Consider the following 20860-nt stretch of genomic DNA (forward strand, 5'->3'; position numbering starts at 1 on the left):
TTATATACCACAAAACTAACCTTATAAAGCCCATGCACTCAGGTGAGATGCTATGCAAAACAGCATTTAGAGCATCAAATCAAGGTCATACATGTGAAGTAAAAATTTTAAACTCACAAAATAATAATTCAATATGCTATGCCCAGTTTCTGCGTTCTGGTAACACTTTAGTTACTATTACAGTTTAAGTAAGTTTAGGCAGAATATTTGAAACTAATGCTTATTTTCCAATTTGTGGCATTCAGTTTAGAATCAACAGATTTAAGGCCCATGTCTTTCTACCCATATTTAAAGTACTTTTATACTTTTATAACCAGCTATTTGACAGACATGCATTTTTTTTATACATGCACAATTACCATTTCATGTCAATGCAAAATTAGCAACAGATGAATAGAATACTACTTGTATTAGTAATTCACTGAGGGAGAATTAAATTTACACTGAAAATAGGCTTTTGAATTCTGTAGTGGAGGGAGAGAATTTATTTAACATCCAAAATTACAACACCAGATTACCTCAAATTCTAGTATGCATTTGAAGTTCTTCCCAAATGGCAAGTCTGGAAAAATCACAGCTACAAAGCAGAACATAATGGTAAAGTTGACACTGACTGTCATCCTATGAATAGCTGCATGACCAAAGTACAAAAAATATAAATGACAGTTGGACAGTTTATCTGGCACTAGAACTTTGTCTCGGTTTGAGGGGAAAAACCAAAATGTTTTACCCACAAGCAGGGGAGGGGCCTCCTCCACAATAATCACACCACTCTTTATCAAATTTAAGAAAAGGAATTTTAATACAAGAAGGATAACTGCTATATATATATATATATATATGTAAACAGACTAGTGCAACCCACTTCCCCAACACCATAAGAGAAAAAAAAAAAACAACAACAAAACCCAGCAGGTTTTCCTCCGGGAGAAAAGGTTATACTTAAGTGTCCTTGTCACAGCCTGGCTGGCTGCAGAGTGAGTTTCAGTCCCTCTCCAGCGAAACAGACGAGCAGTGGGCTTTCAGATGGACTCAGTCTCTTCCCCCTGTGTTCCCCGTCCAAGAAGCAGAAAGGTACGAGCAACCAGCAGCAAATCCAAGGCAGGCAGCAGCACGGCAGGAAAAGGTGGTCCGAAGTAGGCAGCGGCAAGACAGCCAGGGAAAAACCCCAGCAGTAACCAGCAGGGCAGCCTGCCTCCTTGGAGTCCCCACTCCCCCCTTCCGCCGAGCCAAGACTGACGAGAATATCCAAAAAAAAAAAACCAAAAGAGACAAACCTGCCCCCACCCCAGCGATCACAGTTAACTGCTTCTTTTGTTAACCGCTGGCCTGGGCAGTTAAGTGGCAGGGGAGAGAATTTACATAATAATCCCAAACTACAACAACTTACATTTCTTATAGTGAGGCACTACATTATTGTTATAAAAGTACAACTTTATGTAAGATCAAAGTCTGAAAGAGTCTTGATTTTTCAAATTAAATTACAGGGTTCAAACTCTATTTTTGAATATGCCTGCAGATGTTATCTTAGCTCCATGGAACATACTGGCGATTGTCTCTTCTCTAAAATTGTGGTTCAGTAACCACAACCCTGTGACAGAAATCCCCAAGAGTCCAATACCAGTCTGTCCAAAACACAGTGGTGTTAACGCAAAGTACACTTCACAGTGACTTTCAATTAAATAGCCAGTCAAGGAGACTGAATTCATAGTCCTTACATTTTCATAAAGCATTGTAGTAACAGGAGCTGCTCTGAAGTATAAGATCAAGTTGTAAAGCCTCCTCAATCAGCAGAAATTCAAATTCACATTTTAAGAGAAGATGATCAGAAAAAACTTGTATGGAGATTTTGCACTTTCCCATTCTGAAAATAGGACACCTATGACATATGACTAAGTAGTGACATGACAGAAGAGAGAATATGGGAAACATGACAATAGCCTGTTGATAAGAACACTCCCTGAAATATTTCACATCCTGGATTCCAATGCTGACTTCTCATGTCTTTACAGGATTTTACTGGGACAAAGAGTAGATAGGCATTTAGCCTGAGGACTGAATCATAAAACCTGCAGAAAGAAAGGCACCTTACTCCTCTACAGGAAAATTTTGAACAGGTTCCTTCTGCCAAACTAAGTATGTGCTGTCTGTCACCAGCTGGATCATTTTCCATGCTCCTCAGAGCCCTGCTGCATATTCCTGCAGTCTCTTGTGCTGGTGTTAGCAGCTTTGTGGCCATAAGGTCAAATGGAATACCTTGCTTACTGACCCTCTGGAAATGAGAAAAGTAATAGTTTTTAGCCAGACAGCAAACTGATCCATTTTGTGGATCACCAGAACCAACTGCTTAACCAAAGAGAGAACATACTGGAGGATGTGGGTAGTATCAACCCTTTGGGGGCAGCCAAATCTTTATCCAGCTGAAACCATCCTCGAGAAAGAAAAATCTTAAAATATAATGCTGTCTTCAGCACTTCACTGTTAGTTAACGGTTCCTTGCTCAGTGCAGTTACTTTTTTTTATGGATGACCTCTGTTGAAATACGAGTCTTGGAGCCCAAATCACAGAAATGAGGATGGTATAACATACATACCTGATGCATACTCTCCCAGCAAACAACTGCAGCCAAATTGCCCTGGAGCTGTTTGCTGCTGCTCTTGGATCAGCAAAGCTGATGGAATGGGGTGCAGGCAACTGCTATTCTCAGTGCAAGGTGCAGATGGAGGTCAGAGAGGTTAAAACTGCTGGATCTGGCATGAAGCACACCTTGGTCTGCCAGTCCTGATATCGGAACAATAACCTCCAGGAAAGAGACACAGCAGGCTGGGAGAAGTAGCACTGCAGAAATCAAAGGCTGATAACACCCTTAAGCTTAGATGACAAGCTGACATCAGGACATCAGGAAAAGTGCTGTAGATAAAAATATTAATTTATGGAAAGTTTCAGTTGCTTTATACTTCCCTATGTATCAGCCTGCCAACTCATAACACTCACAGATTATTTACGATAATTTGTCTTGGAATTTCTCTTATAACAATGGCAATCCAGGAGCAGTATTAAGTTAACAGCATAACAACTCTCATTTTCAAATAGCCTGTCCCATTATACTTGATAAATAATCACATATACCATCAAGCATCTATTTATGAACAGTAAGCATTCATGATCTAGGTGGTATAATTCTAAATCTGCAGTACTGCAATACTGGAATCTATTGCTTGAGTAATGATGTCACCTTTAGGAATTTAAATATGCAGAACTGGGATCCTCCCTGCCAAATACTACCTGACAAAATAATAATACAACACAGTCTACATCATGTATGAAGTAAACTTCAGAAAGAAAATTAACCAACAGTTGAACCTAGATGAGTATAGTCAGAATGTGTCAATAAAGCTGTTGTGACAGGTCTGCTGACAGCAAAGAAAGCAAAATTAATAAAGAGAAGGTATTTAAAAAACAATAAACTACACATTTGAAGAAAGTATAAAGTACCACTAATGGTAGCAGAACAGCAAAATCACCACTAGGATTCTTCTGAGTACAGAGGCTGGAGGTAGGAGAACAGAATGCCTTTACAGGGAAAAAGGCTTTAGACAGACCAGAGAGTACTTCACAAATTGCTGTAGTTTCTAGCTGTAATGAAAGTGTAAGCTATATATTTATTTGGTCTGGAGGTGACTTTTGAAATTTTTGTGAAATGGCATCAGGGATATGCAACACTAACCCTTATCAAAGTCATCCTAAAATATAATTTAAGCCTCAGATGAACTTACTTGGCATGGGGCAGGAGTGAGGGGCAGGAAGACATACAGGAGAATTACAGTTACAAATGAAAACTTGCTGAAAAACCTGATTTATCCCACAGAGAAGGAGTCCTGTAGAGAATCTAATTTGTCAAGGTCCCAAGAAACAACAAATAAAATATACTGCAATTTAAGTGAAGACCATGAGCAAAATGAATGTGGTAATAGAACCTGTGAAAATAATTAACACGAAGGCAAACATTCTTCAGACTTTCAAACAATAAAACATCCAGAACCTAAAATTCTATGTGAGAGAAATTACGTAGTTTATATTCATTATTTCAGTTTTGCAATTATAAGCTTATTTAATATTATAGTTTCTTCACACAGTGTTATGAAATACCACTGTAACCTGTAAGTGTCTAGATGTAAATATGTAATTGCATTTCTTTTACAAGAAATTAATCAATAGGAAAAAATTACAAAATGCTGTAATTTTTTCACAAAAAGCTCATCTGAGACTACACACATTTGTGAATTCAAGTTACAGAACCTTCAACAGAGAAGTAACTTAAACACTGAAACTTGAAACAATCAAAAGCCAAAAAATTAAAAGTGTCAAGATCAGAGTACCACAGTGAGTTTTTCCTGTTCAGTTACCCTGACATTTGTAACCTGCAAATGCAGTTGTAAGATAAGACGTAAGGAGGCACTTTTTTCACAAAAGCCATGACCACGGAATTTCTTGCTCAACTGAATTCCTTATTTCTTCAGATCTTTAAATGATAAATGCTTAGAAAGTAGAAATGTAAAATGCAACCCAAGTTCACAACTACATTCAAGTGGCATTGAATACTTTTTCATAGAACGTTTTCTGTATTTTATACAACACCCACAATCAAAATAATAGCATAGCAACAAACATAAGAGTCAAAATGTATTTTGCAGTCTGTCTGGCAAGTATGCAAAGGGTGAAAACAAGACACTTCCTGTTCATCTAACACATGACAATTTTTTCTTTGCAGAGCACCAAAATCATCATTTCTAACCAATAAAACCCCCTGACATTTACAATTGTTTTTTTAAATCTCTGCCTAGAAAAAGTATAATCAAAACTTCTTTTAGAGACTTTTTTCATAGAAACAAAAAAAGAAGTCACCAATAACACAAATTCCCTGAACTGGCACCCTTTGAAGTTGCTGTTGTTTTTTTTTTCAGAGATCACCACCTGTCACTGTAAAGGTATAAGCTAATCACACCAAGAGAGCATTGCACCAGCAGCTGTATTTACCTATGTTGATTTCAACAGTCGGGAAAATAAAATAAAGCCACAGCTAATGTAGTTAAATGCACAAACACAAATGCTTGCTCCTGACTCAGCAGCTTAAAAGATAATATGAAGACCATTTACAAAATCCTGAGATTTGGCCACATCTGCTCCATGGACATTCCTGGTTTTGTTGTAAATTTAATGGAATGAACAGACCCTTCAGTGAGAAAATTTGTAATTCGGTGCTTCACATGTAACACACCTGCTGTATATTAGAGGTAGATCAAATTTAACTGATGTATCACTGGTGTTTTCTCACACACACAGACTACAGATAACAGCACTGAAATCCTGCACACATTCTGTGTTTCATAACAATAATGAATAGCACTGTTAATGAGTTTCAGCAGTCATGTGATAACCAAACCCAAACAACAAATGCTAATCCAATTTCAGCATCACTGTTGTTTTTATTCTGTGAAGAGATAATAGCTTCACACCAGTTTATATAGTGTTACTTGTAGATTGCATCTGAGAGTCAACCTTGAAATCTCTGAAACTCTGAATTATATAACTGAGGCAGTTACAGACCAAAGAACGCATTTCAGTGATAACCCACAAATGGTGAAACAGGGAAGTTTCTTTCAGTAAGTGCATACGTTGTCAGTGTTGACACATATTGCATTATTAAAGAACAAGTTGATGCCATGCAAAAACATGGCACTTTCTTAAGTCAGACCACTGAGCTAAGATTCTTCTTCTGTCTACTTTACATGAAGTGTTAATTTGGTAAAAAGTTTTAGAAACAGAAAAAAAGCAGGCTAATGAAGCTAATGAACTTAAAAAAGGCCCATAACTTAACAGACAGGATATATTCAATTGTACCACTAAATTACAAATACTCATATTTTGTGTCTTTTTCTGCTTTTTGTAGTAAAAGTTGGATAATAAAAACTTCAAAATAAAAAATTCCTTGAAATGAAAACAATTCAGATTATTTTTGCAACCCCAACAGAAAAGTCAGTTTTTGCTTACTTTTGGCAAGAATTTGTACATACTTATCTTTCTTTAAAAATATTACGTGTATGCCAAGCATAACAGAACACCACTAATAACATTTAAAGAAATATTTTAAAGACAAAATATTAAATGTTATTTTTTAAATTCAGAATTCTCTCCATAGCATCACAAAGGCACTTTGTTGTTATTATATTGTGAAATTAACAATGTATCAAAACAATTTACACAATCTAACCATCTCATTTATAACTAATTCATCATCACAAAGCAACCTACATTTTCAAACCACATGTACTAGTATCTAGATCTCATAGAGACAAGTAATTAAGATAGAATCGTTAAGGTTGGAAAAGACCTCCTCAAAGTCCAGCCTTTGACCAAATACTACCGTGCCAACTAAACTGTAGCACTAAGTGCCATATCCAGTCATTCATGGAACACTTTCAGAGATGGTCACTCCACCACCGACCTCCCTAGGTGACCTATTCCAATGCCTGACCACCCTTTCAGTGAAGAAATTCTTCCAGATGTTCAACCTGAACCACCCCTGGTGCAGCTTGAGGCCACTTCCTCTTGTCCTGTCATTCGTTGCCTGGGAGAAGGGGCCAATCCCCACCTGGCTACAGCCTCCTTTCAGGTAGTCGAAGAGATTGATAAGGTCTCCCCTGAGTGTCCTTTTCTTCAGACTAAACAATTCCAGCTCCCTCAGTCACTCCTCATATAAATTACTCTCTAGACCCTTCACCAGCTGAAACATTAAGTTGCCCTTAGCTATACATGCTGCCACACATCAGTGCCTTTCTTGTAGTGAAGGGCCCAAAACTGGACACACCACTCAAGCTGTGGCTTCACCAGTGCTGTCTACAGAGGGACGATCACTTCTTTAGTCCTGCTGGCCACACTATTTCTGATACAGGCCAGGATGTTATTTGCCTTCTGGGCCACCATGGCACACTGCTGGTTCATGTTCAGCCAGCTGTCGACCAGCACATGGCATGAAGTCAGCACTGCAACAGTGACTTCAAGGTACATTGTTAAGAGCAGTCGTAACCTCTACTGGCATACACTAGCTAGCACAGAATGACATAAGCACACTAGAAAGCAAGCCATGGATGTTCCCAGCCTCTTTCAGAAACGAATCCTGGCAGAATCAGCTGAAGCAGCTGGAGATATTACTGCTCAGCTCTCAGTACTGAACCTCCTATGTTCATAATGAACAATGCAATCTTCAAAGTAACAATCACTTGGATTTTATTAATCTATTTCCACTTGACTGCCTGAGTTATCTGAAGATAGAGCAGCCATGGCAGAAAGTTGTAGGTAGGAGAGGTAGTGAACTTATCTTAAACCACTATGATTTATTCAGTTGAGCTTCTCTGACAAAAGCCTGTTGTGGCCTGCAGTGAACTCTGTGCTACAAGATGCTCTGAAGATCCAGTGACAGAAGTGAATCCCTTGAATAAATAATTTTGTTCATGAAGTTCAGCAGCAGACCATTAAAAATAGCTATTCTAGACTAAAAGGTTTATTTCCAGCTTTTAAAGATTCCAACTTGAAACGTAAGGCAACAATCACTCTTAGGTACATAAGCATCTAAACCACTTTTATTTATACATGATACATTAAGGTGTGCTTTTATTACCCAATAATTTTATTCAAGTAGACAAAGAATAATTAAAGTGACAAGACACAATCATTTTACTCACTCCCCCTTTTTACCTTTTCCCAGCTCAAGTTTAGCAGATTCAATCAAATGATCAACAGGCATACTAAGTTAAGAGAACAATCCAACAGACCTTCAAATACCTAAGGAACAATCCTCATGATGTTGGAGTGCTATTACAAATGAATTCTGGTGTTTCTAGGCACAGAAAATGACAAAACTCAAAGCTGTAGGGAACTGTCATGCTCCAGGTATTCAACAGCTCCTTTGCAGGAAATCCACAGCATATTAGTGCTAAGGAAATCACTTAATTTCCACTATAAAAAAACGGTGACAGGAAGATTTCCAATTGTCTTCACATCTGGAGTCAACCAATATTTCTGAAGGTTTGTACTACCAAGGATGCTTTTATGTTCTCTGTATTCAAATGTATTCTCAGCTGTTGCAAAACAAGTTAGAATGGTCCACAAGGAGATGCTTATCTCTTCAATAAAGCTTTGAAATAGTCTCCACTACTCTTCAATGCCCTTTCCTTGATTGTCAGCATTTTTATGCAATTTTATTTGCAAGAGAAAAGAACACCTGGACTAAATCTTAGAAAGACAATTAAGTATTCTCTAAATAAGTCTCATGTAGAGTTGTAGCTCCAGCCACTCATCAATTCTGAGGAAAACAAACAGATCATAAGAGCCTTTAGATGCTTGAAACAAGCAATTTAAAAAGCAACACACGGGGAACCTTCGCACTTTCCCCTTCTAAGCTGAGATGTTAAGAGGACAAAAGAAATTAAATGCAATCTACTACTTGCTCAGTTGGTTGACTTAGCAAAGGGCTAGAAACCATGAAGTGAAACTGAGTGAATCCTGGAACTTTATTACATGCAGCACCTAGGAAAGAAAGAAAACAAAATTATAATGTGCTACATTTGGGATTAGTGTCTCTGTCATTGTATTTTATCATCTAAAGACCCAGTTACTAATTCTACTACAATGGTGTAATTATTCTTTAACAATCTGTTTAACCCAACACATCTTGGAAGTATTTAAAGTTAAAATACAGTACTACTGGCTGCTATAGTGCAACTAATGCCCTTATAATACAATTCAAAAAAGTAACATAAGTTAGGAAAATATCTCTCTTTCAGTCCTGATTAATTTAATGAGTTCCTTCAACACTAATCTCTTAAACATAGACCTATGGGAAGTAAGAGATCAAAGAACAGCAATAAGCAGTCTGAGTAAATAATCCATGTTGATTAGCAAATTGTACTTCCTACTGATCTAAGAGCTCATTAATGAGATGCCTGGCACAATGACTACTCTTGGAAAGCTTTGAAGCCATGCTTAACAATCACACTCTCCCTCCCTTATGCCATATTCAGGGAAGGCATAAGAATTCTTCTTTAAAACCTTCAAATTAATTATACACAGTCCAGGAAAACACATGTTGATTGCACATATTTTTGATTTTTGCTAAGACTTTCCATAAATTTTGTGACAGTCCAAGACATCAAAATGCAAAGGAAAATTACAATATCTCCAATCTGCACTAAGACACAGCTGCCCTGCTAACAAGCATTTAGTACTATGGATGGCCAGTATTACTGCAGTCCTTGAAGAATAATTAAAGCATTCTGCTTAAAAATCCATCTTCAGTTTTGCACTTCTGTGATAGTCAAGCACCTTTGCCTGCAAAGCCAAATACATACCATAACTTCCAGTTGTATTGGCACAAATGATAGCACCAAAGAACTTTGGAGAATATTTCTGGATTCTGGAAATAACTTTCTGACAGGCTACTGTTGGGTCTGTTCCCATCCTCATATATTCCACAGCTTGATAACTAAAAAAATAAGAACCCCATACCCAGATAGTTAGACATAATTAGACATACTCAGGCTATATATTCTAAAATATTATTTAAGAGATCTTGGTTTCTTTGAATAATGAAAACACATAAGTACTTTTTAGGCCATTTTCATATTGGTAATTATTACTCAAGTTCTAAATAAAAAGTAAGATGCCATGTATACTGTCTATTGTTCTATGGGAGGACCAAGCCAAGAGATAACTCTGTAATCATTTGCAGGAGAAGAGACTAAGCAAAATAACAGTTAAAGAACTGCAAAGAAGCAGTACAAGAGTTGGTAACTTTTATTTTTCATTGAATGATTAAGTTTAACATTGGAATTATTGCTAGTTTTCAAAAAGTCTAATGTCAAGACAATTTTTTGAAGAAAACTAACCTTCAATATTACATTACTGATAAATTATTGATTTCAGTAAGCATTAAAAAAATCTTTCAGAAAAAAATTAGGTTTCAGAAAACTGACAAATTTTCTTTATTTTATGAATATGAAGGTGCAATGTTTTGGTCAAGACGTGGATTCGCTTTCAAATTTTTTGCAAACTATTTACAAAAAAATCTCAGTCTGTGTAAGAGAATCAAAATGAGCTTTCTTTGTATCTACAGTATCATTAGACAAATGACTGTATGGGAAATGCTTGAGAAAAATCATTTGGCATTTCCAAAATGTTCTCAGAGGTAAAATATCAGTTTGTTGCCATTTTCTTTCAGAAACTGAAGATTAAATGACAACATAAGACAGACATAACTTACAAGCAAAACACATTAGACTACTTTAAAGAAAGATGCATGTACCAAGGCCAACTCCTGCTACACTAAGAGATCTACAGATAGCATTAACTACAGGTGTTATCAAAGTAGCACAGAAAAGAACTTCTCTTGCATTTTGAGACTATTATCTTCGATTTATTCTATCAATCAAATAGATTCAACTTATCTAAAGAAAAATATCTGAATATAAAGTTATAATTCACAGTGGTCTCTTGACTAATCAAAAACTCAGTAAGAAGTTACTATCTCAAAGAAGGCAGACAGCAAATATTAGCAAATTTGCCCTTCATTTGCCACTTCTGTCACTTCTGGTAGGTCAATTTAAGTCTTTGTTTTCATGTGGGAGTATCTAAATACATAAAATCAGTAAAAATCTTTATCTACAAGGAAGCAGTGATTAACCATCTAGTTTGAGTTGTTTTCTAAAACCCACTGGTGCCAAGACAAAATGTTTTATGCATTACAGGCATACACTTCAGACTGCTAAGGTGTAGTATCAGTTTTTATTGACTAACCTCAGCTCACTACTGCTGTTGGTATCTGATATGACAGGATAGATAATTTATGAATTTGTCAACTGCCTTGTATTTCAAAACAAGCTTGGAACAGCTTGAATTTCATTGAGAACATTTGTAAATATGCAAGTCCTAGCAGGCATTCTCAGCTGCCAGAGTTTCAGAAAAAGCACTTGATCAATATGAAGGCCACTTCTATATATTCCTTCCACCATCAGTGCCTGCTATGTTCAGCACTGATTTCCATAACTCATTCCTGCTGAGACCAACCCACAAGGATGACTGTCAAGACTCAGTGATGAAAACAGCCCTATTTTACAAAGTTTATACAACCACGATGACAGCACTAAAACACCTCTTCCAGTTTCAAATTAGATGTAATTACATTGGATTGTTGCAGGGACACTTCCCCACCCTCCTGAGTAATCTGAGACCCCACGTCTCATCCTCACTACAATTTATGATACTTTTTTCCCCACACAAAAAAACCCTTTGGAGGAGAAAGCTAATCAGTTCTGTTAAAATACAGGTTGGAAATTACTCAGCTCATTTACTTGCTGCCTATTTGCTCACAGCTTGGCCGTATTAAGGGATCTGTCATCAAGATATTTGTCTTTCAAGAGAGATCATAATGATAACTTGATTCTGTTACTGTTCTTCCCCTTCCACTCCACCCTCTACTCCCAGTTCAGCAGCCAGTAAGTTAGATCGTCTTTTTAATCAATTAATTCATTTGCTGAGTCCACATTTTGCTGCATAAAGCTAGCAAAGTCTGCCCTAAGGACAAACCTGGGTAAGAACCGCATCATAATGTCACCATCCCCAGTGGCTGCAGCTCCTCCAGCTGTACTATCCGCATAAGATCCTGCTCCAGCTATCGGGGAATCTCCAACACGGCTGTAGAGAACAATGAAAAATAAAACCCAAACTTTGTCAGCCTTACTGCCTCCAGCTGACTTAGCAGTAAACCCACAGGAGAACAGAACAGGTAAAGAGGTCACTCCACTACAGTCAGAAGTCTTGTCTTAAAACTACCAGTAAAAGTGATCTGTGATAACTTGACTGACCTGAAGCTTAATCCACCTCCAATGCACAACTGCTTGTTATTACACTGACTATAGCAAGGCCAGTGAGGTTTAGCCTGTGGGCAACAGTAAGCAGCTGGGGACATTAATATGTTCAATAACTTGTCGTTAAATCCAGAAATTGTCTGACGTGGTTGACAGCCATGAATTCTAACTGGGTAGAAAACGTATCTCAAAGAAAAAACACAAGCCTGGGGCTCTGATTTTATGTATGTTTCTTTTCAGACAGCACACCTCTCCAAAATGCTTATTTGTCTCTGGTGCCTTGCCTTACAAGTTGTCTCTCAACTGTGCCAGTTGTTTGTTTCTCTGTATGGTGAATTAAGCCAGCTGAAAAACAAGTATTCCCTCAAACACAAATCATCGTGCCACTCAATCAGTTTCTCAGTGTTAGGATTTATGGAAGTGTACAGAAGTTAAGGCCATCCTGTGATCTAAAGGTTAATGTTTTACAACACCGTGACAAGCTTAACATTGGAAACAAGGTGGGTAAAAAAGATTACTAACCCTGGAATTTTGTGGACTGCACCATTAGTAGATGTCCCAGAAGCAACGGTTCCACTTGCACCAATTACAACCATACCTAAGATTTTCAACAGGACAAAACATATTCAGAAACACTCCTTAACAAATTTATTTAATTGGCACTATGCTTATCAAACAAAAACATAATGCCCAGACTATTCCAATGACTGGTATCCTGAAATACAAGAGTGGTACTCTTTCAAGGAAAACATGCTCTTTTTATAGGATATTTGGAAACTTTTAGGATATATTACAAGTGCTTAAAAAAGAGCGTGAAACACAGAGTGCCACACTGTTCAGAGATGTATGTTACTGTTGCCCAGCCAGCCACTGCCTCCTGACAGACACTTAGGTTAACCAGTAGAGAACAAGTATCTGGTGTCACCACACTGAGCACCAATAACACCAGAACAACGAAGTTTGGAAATTATAAATGGTGCTTGAAGGAGATTAAAAAAAATGTCAGAAAGATGAGCTTAAATTTGGCAGAAGGTGACATACTGCCTACCAAAGTAACTAGAATTACATGGCAGGCAACCAAATGGATTGATAAGTCTACCCCTTGCTAATTTTTTGCTGGCAAGAGAGCCACTGCCTCTTACAAGAGAACTTGAGATCATCTCTTGAACAGGATTTGGGATCAGCAGCCTCTCCATATGGCGAGAGTTGCTCTCCAGAGGGCAAGAGAGGGCATCAACTGCTGATAGCATAAAACTCCAGTACAAAGTGAGAACCAAGGAACGGACTGTGATGAGCTGAACTCCAGTTCTCTGACCTCAACAGACACGTCTTACAGAAAAGTTTCCTGACCAGGAGAAGCTAAAAGCGTAGAGACACCGACTCTATGGCCTCTGCAAAAAGACTGGAAGGGCATCAGATCCTACCAATGTGCTAAATGCATTCTGAATGACGTCTCTTTCATATATAAAACAATGGGGAAGGAGAACTTGAAATACTAATATAAAACACCATCATTTACTACAAAACAGCTTAGGACTATTTAACGATACATGAGTTCTTGAATTGCATTTGGCACATTCAGGCAATGAACAAGAGTTAAGGTCAAAAAATGAAGCAAGTCGCTGTGCAGCCAGTGCACTGGAACAAAACCAAAACCAAATCCTACTTTTAGGCACTCCATCCTAACACATAAGGAACAGAAGCCACTACAAACAGGAAATAATTACTATATGAAATACTTTTCTTTAAAATCAGTATGATTTAATCAGTAGAGGAATAAGAAAAGCATCAGGGTGACCAAAAGTTGTTACCAATAGTATCATGGTTATGAAAACTTCTTTGTGAGAGGATCTGTTCTTCTTTGTAAGTTACTCTTCCAGGCCGCTTGTATGGTCCACAGGACTTTGAAGAGTCTGGTACCACATTCTGTAATTATTTTGTGATTTGCATGAATAATATATTATACTTCAATACAGATAAATTTAAAAATACTACAATCAATACCTATAATCTGCCATACAGAATGCCCCATACTTAAACCATAGAGCTCTAGTGAAATCACACAATTTCCTTTGCTTAAAGAATAAAGACTGATTTCTGCTATTATATAGCAAAATGGTTTTCCTACTACAAAGTTAGGTTGTTAAAAGTAAAAACTCTCCTTTGTTCAACTGAGTGGACAAAAAAAAAAAGGCAGCTCATTCAATGAAATAAAGAAAATATTCAAGCCCAAAAACCAACCAGATGAAAGCAAAAAAAAAACCCATCCAAACAAGCAAACCTCACCACAACAGGCACGTTTAATGGACAGCTGCCCTAATCTGATGTATTCATAGGTCTTCATGAAGCCTCTCAACTAACTACTTAAAGACCTTAATTATTACTGTAATAGTTTCTTTCAGAAATTTATAGACATGCATCAAAAAATACACATTTTGACAAGTCCTGTCCCAACTAAGAACTGAAAAATAAGTAACTCGTACACCAAAATACTACTGCAGCAAAACGAGCAGGATCTAAGAAATAAAAACTAGACACATACACTTCCCAAGTCTACCAAATGCTTGGTAATTCCAAATTTTTTCTGTTTAATAAGCAGAACCTTATTTTATTCACACAGTAAAGTGTAACTTCAATGTAAGCTGAAAGTAGGAGGCAATGCTGCATTACTGACCCTCTAAACCCCCTCTTCACTGCCACCTCTGCACTGTACCTTCCAGTAGTTTGGCTGACAGCTTTGATTAAGCCACTCTGAATACAGTGAAAGTGATTTCTGGGTTGTTAAATCTTCATATGGAAACCCCATTCTTACAGCAAACAGGGATGCTTGAAAATCAAGAACAAAACAAAAAAACACATTGATTTATGCACAGTTTTATGTATTTTATGATAATGCATTCATGTTAGGCTTCTTAGGAATCAAGAAAATCTACCTCCTTTATGGAGATGAGAAATAAGTCTTCAGGGAGCAGCATCAGCCATTAGAGTGATGTACAACTGCAGTAGCACATCCTCCCTTCACTGGCAATATCAAATTTCTTCAATTCGCTATAACTATGTTAATACATCCAAGTTTTACCATTGAAAAAGAAACAAATTCAACTCTGTTAATCAACTGGACAAAAATAAACTGGAGCAAGATTTGCCTGAGCTGCAGGGGTCACAGAAATATTTAAGTAAATGATAAAAATATATTTTCCTTAGAAAGCTAGTCTTTTATGAAACATAGCAGCACAATGTTTACCATTAGAATACTGATACTTGAAGAAAACAATCCACCAGCTTACACCATATTATACTTCTTCCTTGCAGCTTTAGAAGTGACAGCTTCCTTGTTTTGAAAATTAATATAGTACATGCCAAGGGAGCAAAAGAAACACCAATACAAGCAATGAAAGAACACTACACTTCTAAGACTGACTTTTATCATTAGGCAAAGGGAAAAGAAAAAAGATCACTTGTTCTTTCATCTTTTAGCTGTAGATACCTTTGATATTATCCAGGAACAGATATTGTTGCTAGGTTCTGATGCTTGAATTTGTATTATCAATCCTTGATAATAATGTCACTATAACACCCAGCTGAACAAACTTACCTAGTCCAAGAATCAAGAGAAGCTTTGAATTATTCCTGGACAGGTTTTCTATGTTTTTCTTAATAATTGACACAATTAAAGTTCTTTAGCACTCACAGGAAAAGAAAACTGACAGCTACAACTAAATAGATATTTATTTTCCCATTTCTAGAACAAACAGGCAGGGTTTGGGGTTGTTCTGCTTTTTTTGTTTGTTTGTTAAGATACTATTGTGGTTGTGCATCTTTGTCAGGAATTCTTTCATAACTTTTGAAGCGTTGTTTCTATTCCAGGAAGCAGAGCTGGTCGTTGTTACACTCTGAATTTTTTACTCAGATTATTGGCTTAAGTAGTGATAGGAAAAAAAGAGAAAAAGGTCAGGCACACTGATAGTGAAACTTCCCTATCTGTTAGAGACAAACAAGAAAATTTCTTGACAGACAATGACAAATATAGCTATTTTTTTCCTCACTTCCTGCACTCAGTCTACATTGATATACATGTGCTTTATTGATAGTTTTCTAAGACTTGCCCTAAAGAATTTAGGCAACAAATGAAGAAAGCAGTTCTTTTAACAGTGCAGAACTGATGAGTGTAGTTATCTGTATCTGCTCAACAAAAGCTACACCACCAGCAAGAAGTAAAACCCAGGGACCTACAGGCTGATCAGCGCCTCTGTGATCACTGAGAAGAAAATGGAACAACTAACCCTGGAAATAATTTCTGAGCACATGAAGGGCACACGGGTGATTTGAAGTAGTCATCAAGGCTTCACAAAAGGGAAGTCATGCTTGATCAGCCTCATAATCTTCTATTATGAAACAACTGGTTTGGTAGATGAGGGAGCAGTGGTGGATATTGTCTACACCTTGACTGCTGTAAGGCTTTTGACACTGTCTCCTGTAAGATCCAACAAAGTACGCTGATGAAGTATGTACTTGATGAGCAAAGAACAAGGACTGAAAACTGGCTAAAGGGACAAGCTCAGAGGGTTGTGATCAGAGGTATGAAGTCTAATTGGAGCCAGTAACTAGTTAGTTAGTAATAGTAACTGGTGTCAATCAGTATCCAATATTGTTCAACATCTTCGTGAATAACCTGGGGTGCAGAATATGTATCATCAGTGAATTCTGCAGATTATACAAAGCTGGGAGGAGTGGCTGGAACACCAGGGGGTTATGCTGATATCCAGGGTGATCTTGATGGGCTCAGAAAATGGGCTGTTTAGAACCTCATGCCATTCACCAAAGAGAAATGCAAAGTTCTGCACCTGTGGAAGAACAACCCCATGCACCAGCTGTGCTGAGGCCACCCAGATGTAAAGCAATATGGCAGAAGACTTGACTGTGATGGGCAGCATAGTGAATGCCAGCCAGAAACATGCCCTTGTATCAAAGGCAGGTAATGCTGTAGGCTGGACTCCAGCACTGGACGGAGTCCTGCCAGCAGGTTAAGGGATGTGATCTTTCCCATATACTCAGCCCAGGTGAGGCCACACCTGGAATACTGGGGGTCCAGTTCTGGGCTCCTCAGCACAGCAGAGACATGGACATACTGGAGACAGTCCAGCAAAGGACCACAAAGACAAGTGAGGGACTGGTACATGCCTCCTGCAAGCAGAGGCTGAGAGACCTGGGACTGTTCAGTCTGGAGAAGAGAAGGCTCAGGGGGATCCTCATTAGTCTATATTAATATCTCAAGGGATGGTACAAAAATGGACAAAGCCAGGCTGTTTTCAGTGCTGCTAATTTTTACATTCAAATCCTTGGTAATATTTTTAAACTATGACATGCAATAATCATGCTAAAAATATACCAAAGTAGTAAAAGTAACTGCAGTGTCCATTAATTCTGCCATTCCTTACAAAAAGTTACTCCATGGTTTTAAATGCAACATCTACATCTAACAGTTTCCATAATAGTGTCTTTTAATAAATCATCTTCGATAATTTGGATATCAGTGATATTAGCAAAGCCTTGGGATTACAAATTAATATTTGCAGCTAAGCTGGTGGGAAAACCATGAAACTGGGTCTTTTTCCTTCTAAAAATAAACCTATTTCACATGTAGAAGGAGTGAATAAACACTTCTAAATTATTTGACTATTATTTGTTTGTCAAGGAATTCTTCCACCTGTATTACCAAGACTAAAACATGGCTATTTTAACAGGAACTGTTTTAAGACAAGGGTATGACTTGGAAACAGTTAAAGGAATAATTACCTGACTCTCCCACTAATAACGTATGTTTAGTGTATTCAATGACTTTTCGCGCTACACCAATTGCATTTTTTACACGTCTGAGACCTGCAACAGCCCCAACTTCCATAGTGTTGCTGGAAACAAGAAATATTTATAACTTATTAAAAATAGAATAATAGCACATTTTTTATTAGACAACATCTGTTCTCATCTAAATCAAAAAGTTTGCTCCTTTATCATAATGCTTTAATTGTTCTATGCCATAGTCAAATGGCATCACATTAGTAAGGAAAAACTTCCTACATGTATTGTTTCTTTTCACAGGCATTGAGCTATTGCTCAGTAACTCCATCTAAGTAATATTTTCAGTAGAGTAACTACTTTGTTACATAAACTCATAACACAAATGACACACTTGCAATTACTTTTTAACCAGGACAGCTTTAAATAGCAAATAAATTACAGAAGAAAATTGCTCCAGAAGTGAAATATTTGTTTATTGAACTAAAGGGAAAGTTAGCAATGCTACAAACCATCTGCTTTGCAACTGCTGTATCTAGAGCTGGATTACTGCACTACATCTGAAGATTCATTACCTACTCTTCCACTAGTCATGTAAGTATTTTTTCTAATTCCACAAGTTAACACATATCCCACAGTCAGCCCCAAAGCAACCAGATTCTGTCACAACCAAACACAAAGTGTGCTAAAAATTACAGAGATAATTCTTTTCTCCATATAGTTTCCTTACCCATCCATAATCATTGCATCCAGAGTTGTTTCTCCACTTTCATCTGGGCTTCCTCCGTATCCCACACTCCCATCGCATTGATCAATCTCACACTGACCACAGCCTTTCTCAACTGCATCCAGCTCAGAACCTCCTGACTCTAATACTCTCCAAGCTGTAAGCAACACAAATAATTAAATGTCACCAGGGAAAACAGTCTCCACTACTGCTTTAAAGAATGTTTTAAAGGGGGACATGATATTAATGCACTACGTAAGTGGATAAACGAAAGTAAACCAAAACTTACAAATGAAGTAAAAATATAAATATAACCAAAAGAATGACAAGCATCACTTTTCTAAATATTGTTTTTCTTTCATATCTGATTACTGTTTGTGACTGAGAAAGGAAACTTTCCGTTATTTACTAACAATTGTCACACCTTCTCTATGTCAAGTAACTTCTCTGCCCAGAATCAATCATAACTTTATCACTGCTTGTTTAAGGCCTTCTCGGAGAAAAGAGGGGGAAAAAAAGCAAAAAAAAAAAAAAAAAGCAGCCCTCAAAAGCTTCATAGGAGAATATCAAGTGTCCAGCTACCGAATAAAAAGATCTGAACCTAAATCAGTTAACTACATAAGCACAAAACCAAAGTGGAAATGATATATAAAAAATTAGTCCCCATTTGCCTTCTATTCTTTTCAATCTAGATCATGGTGCAGTTTTGTAAGCTATTACAGACACGCCAAACAACATCACTTGAATACATGGAACCTGAAGGCATTGCACAGATGAGATTTCACAAGGTTGGACCTCAGGCAAGATTTTCCAAGGTGCTCAAGCTTGCTGGAACTGATAGTCCCAGTCTGACTTCCTGCTTGTGCTGGCTCTGGCACTCCATCATCTGACAGACTCAGCACAGGGGAGGCAGCAGATGAATACAGCTCTTTTTGGCAGAAGTAAACCACTTGAAGAAGCTTCATCATCACAAATGCTGCAATGCAACTGCATGAAGCTGCCTGCACCATATGATCATCTTTATTACAAACTTTAGTGTGAGGAGTACTGCTCTGATTCCTATTACCTTTATTGCTGTGAGTAGCCTTAGCACAAGCTTTCAGTAACTGCAAAGGTCCTTGCATTTTTTATGAATTTATTTCACTTCTGGCATATACAAGGCTTTATAGGTAATCCATGTCACAAGCAAGAATTCCATAGTAAGGGGTTATTTACAACTGAACTATGATAAAATAATCTGGAAGTCTTTCAAAATTAGTTTTCGCAACCAATTTATGTTGTTTGCTTTGACTGTCAATGACACATCACAAAAGATAGAGCACCAAAAAATAATATTCATAACCACCTATATTTGGGGGGAAGGGGGAAGAAAGAATTTCCAAAGGGCACCTTTAAAAATCAGTGCAAAAAGCCACAAGAGTGCAAAGTACATTAGCAGATACATGCCTCTAATTTAGCATTTCTGCATTTCATAAACCCCGTCTTTACTGGTGTGGTTTTGTTTTGGTTTTAAACGCCTTTTTCCCTGAGTGGAAAGTGAAACCATTTACTTGAGGTCTCTCAGCCCAGACCAGGACTCGGCGTGAGAGAACTATCAACGCAAAAGCAAGCTCCGGGGCAGTGTAAGGGCGCGCTCGTTCCCACAGGAGGGGTACGCTGACGGCTCAGCGCCCGAACCCGCGGCGGGCCCTTCCCAAGCTGACAGACGCGGCCGCGGCCGCCCTGACCCGGGGCAGGCGGGGAGCACAGCCCGGGCCCGCTGCACCCAGCGCCGTCCCACGGCCGCAAAGCCACAGCCAAGTCCTTCTTGACGCTCATCAGCCTGGTCACGCTTCAGAGGCTTGTCTCTTCCTAAGCCACCGCCAACCCCCAGATCCGCCCGGCGGCCCCTCACAGCAGGCGGCGCACCGGGAGGGCACCGAGCGGCACAGCACAGCACTGGCCCTCCCGCCCTGGCCCCCCCGCCGGGACACCTGTCTCTGCAGCCGTCCGAAACGCCCAGGTGTTGATGACTACAGGCAAGGCGGCAGCTGAGGCGGCTCCCGCCTGCGGCAACACGACGAGTAAGAGGAGCGCCACCAGCACCGACGCGTGGCCCCCGCCGCGTCCCGCCGCCATCGCCGCCCGGCCGGCCCGGCCCTCGCTGCGCTCACCAACCCGGCAGCGGCGTTGGCGCAGGCGCGCTGGGCCGGGCCGCGGGCAGTTGCGGTGTGAGGGTGTGGGAAGGCGGCGGCGCCGGGGCGGGATGGCCTTGTCGTGGGGAGGAAGAGATATAGATAGGCATGACAAAGGGCGAGGCCCAGGGCAGAGTAAAGTACAGTTTGTGTTTCATAGGGACCTTGAAGATCATCTAGTGCCAATCCCCTTGCCATGGGCAGGGACACCTTCCACCAGACTAGGTTGCTCAGAGACCCAT

At 38.7% G+C, this 20860-nt stretch overlaps 1 protein-coding gene across 1 annotated transcript; it reads right to left on the reverse strand.

Annotated features, from left to right (window-relative positions):
• Window positions 1-7543: 7543 nt before the first annotated feature.
• On the reverse strand, window positions 7544-20586 carry AGA (aspartylglucosaminidase). Its single transcript, XM_071556283.1, has 9 exons — window positions 20418-20586; window positions 18448-18601; window positions 17718-17830; window positions 14635-14747; window positions 13733-13847; window positions 12444-12519; window positions 11641-11748; window positions 9408-9541; window positions 7544-8586 (listed from the first exon to the last, which is right to left on the reverse strand). The coding sequence occupies exons 1-9, from the start codon at window positions 20560-20562 to the stop codon at window positions 8486-8488; spliced, it is 1059 nt and encodes a 352-aa protein (XP_071412384.1). The 5' UTR covers window positions 20563-20586; the 3' UTR covers window positions 7544-8485.
• Between the last annotated feature and the right edge of the window lie 274 nt (window positions 20587-20860).

This window comes from Pithys albifrons, chromosome 5 (genome assembly GCF_047495875.1).
Source record: "Pithys albifrons albifrons isolate INPA30051 chromosome 5, PitAlb_v1, whole genome shotgun sequence".
NCBI classification, from domain to species: domain Eukaryota; kingdom Metazoa; phylum Chordata; class Aves; order Passeriformes; family Thamnophilidae; genus Pithys; species Pithys albifrons.

Bases quoted from the DNA above. Each gene is read 5' to 3' on its own strand.
- AGA (XM_071556283.1), bottom strand. From the start codon at position 20,562: ATGGCGGCGGGACGCGGCGGGGGCCACGCGTCGGTGCTGGTGGCGCTC. The intron at 12,520-13,732 runs GTAACAACTTTT...TGAAAATCTTAG, and splicing joins TCATAACCATGATACTATTG to GTATGGTTGTAATTGGTGCA. The intron at 8,587-9,407 runs GTATGTATTTGG...TTTCTTTCCTAG, and splicing joins CAATACAACTGGAAGTTATG to GTGCTGCATGTAATAAAGTT.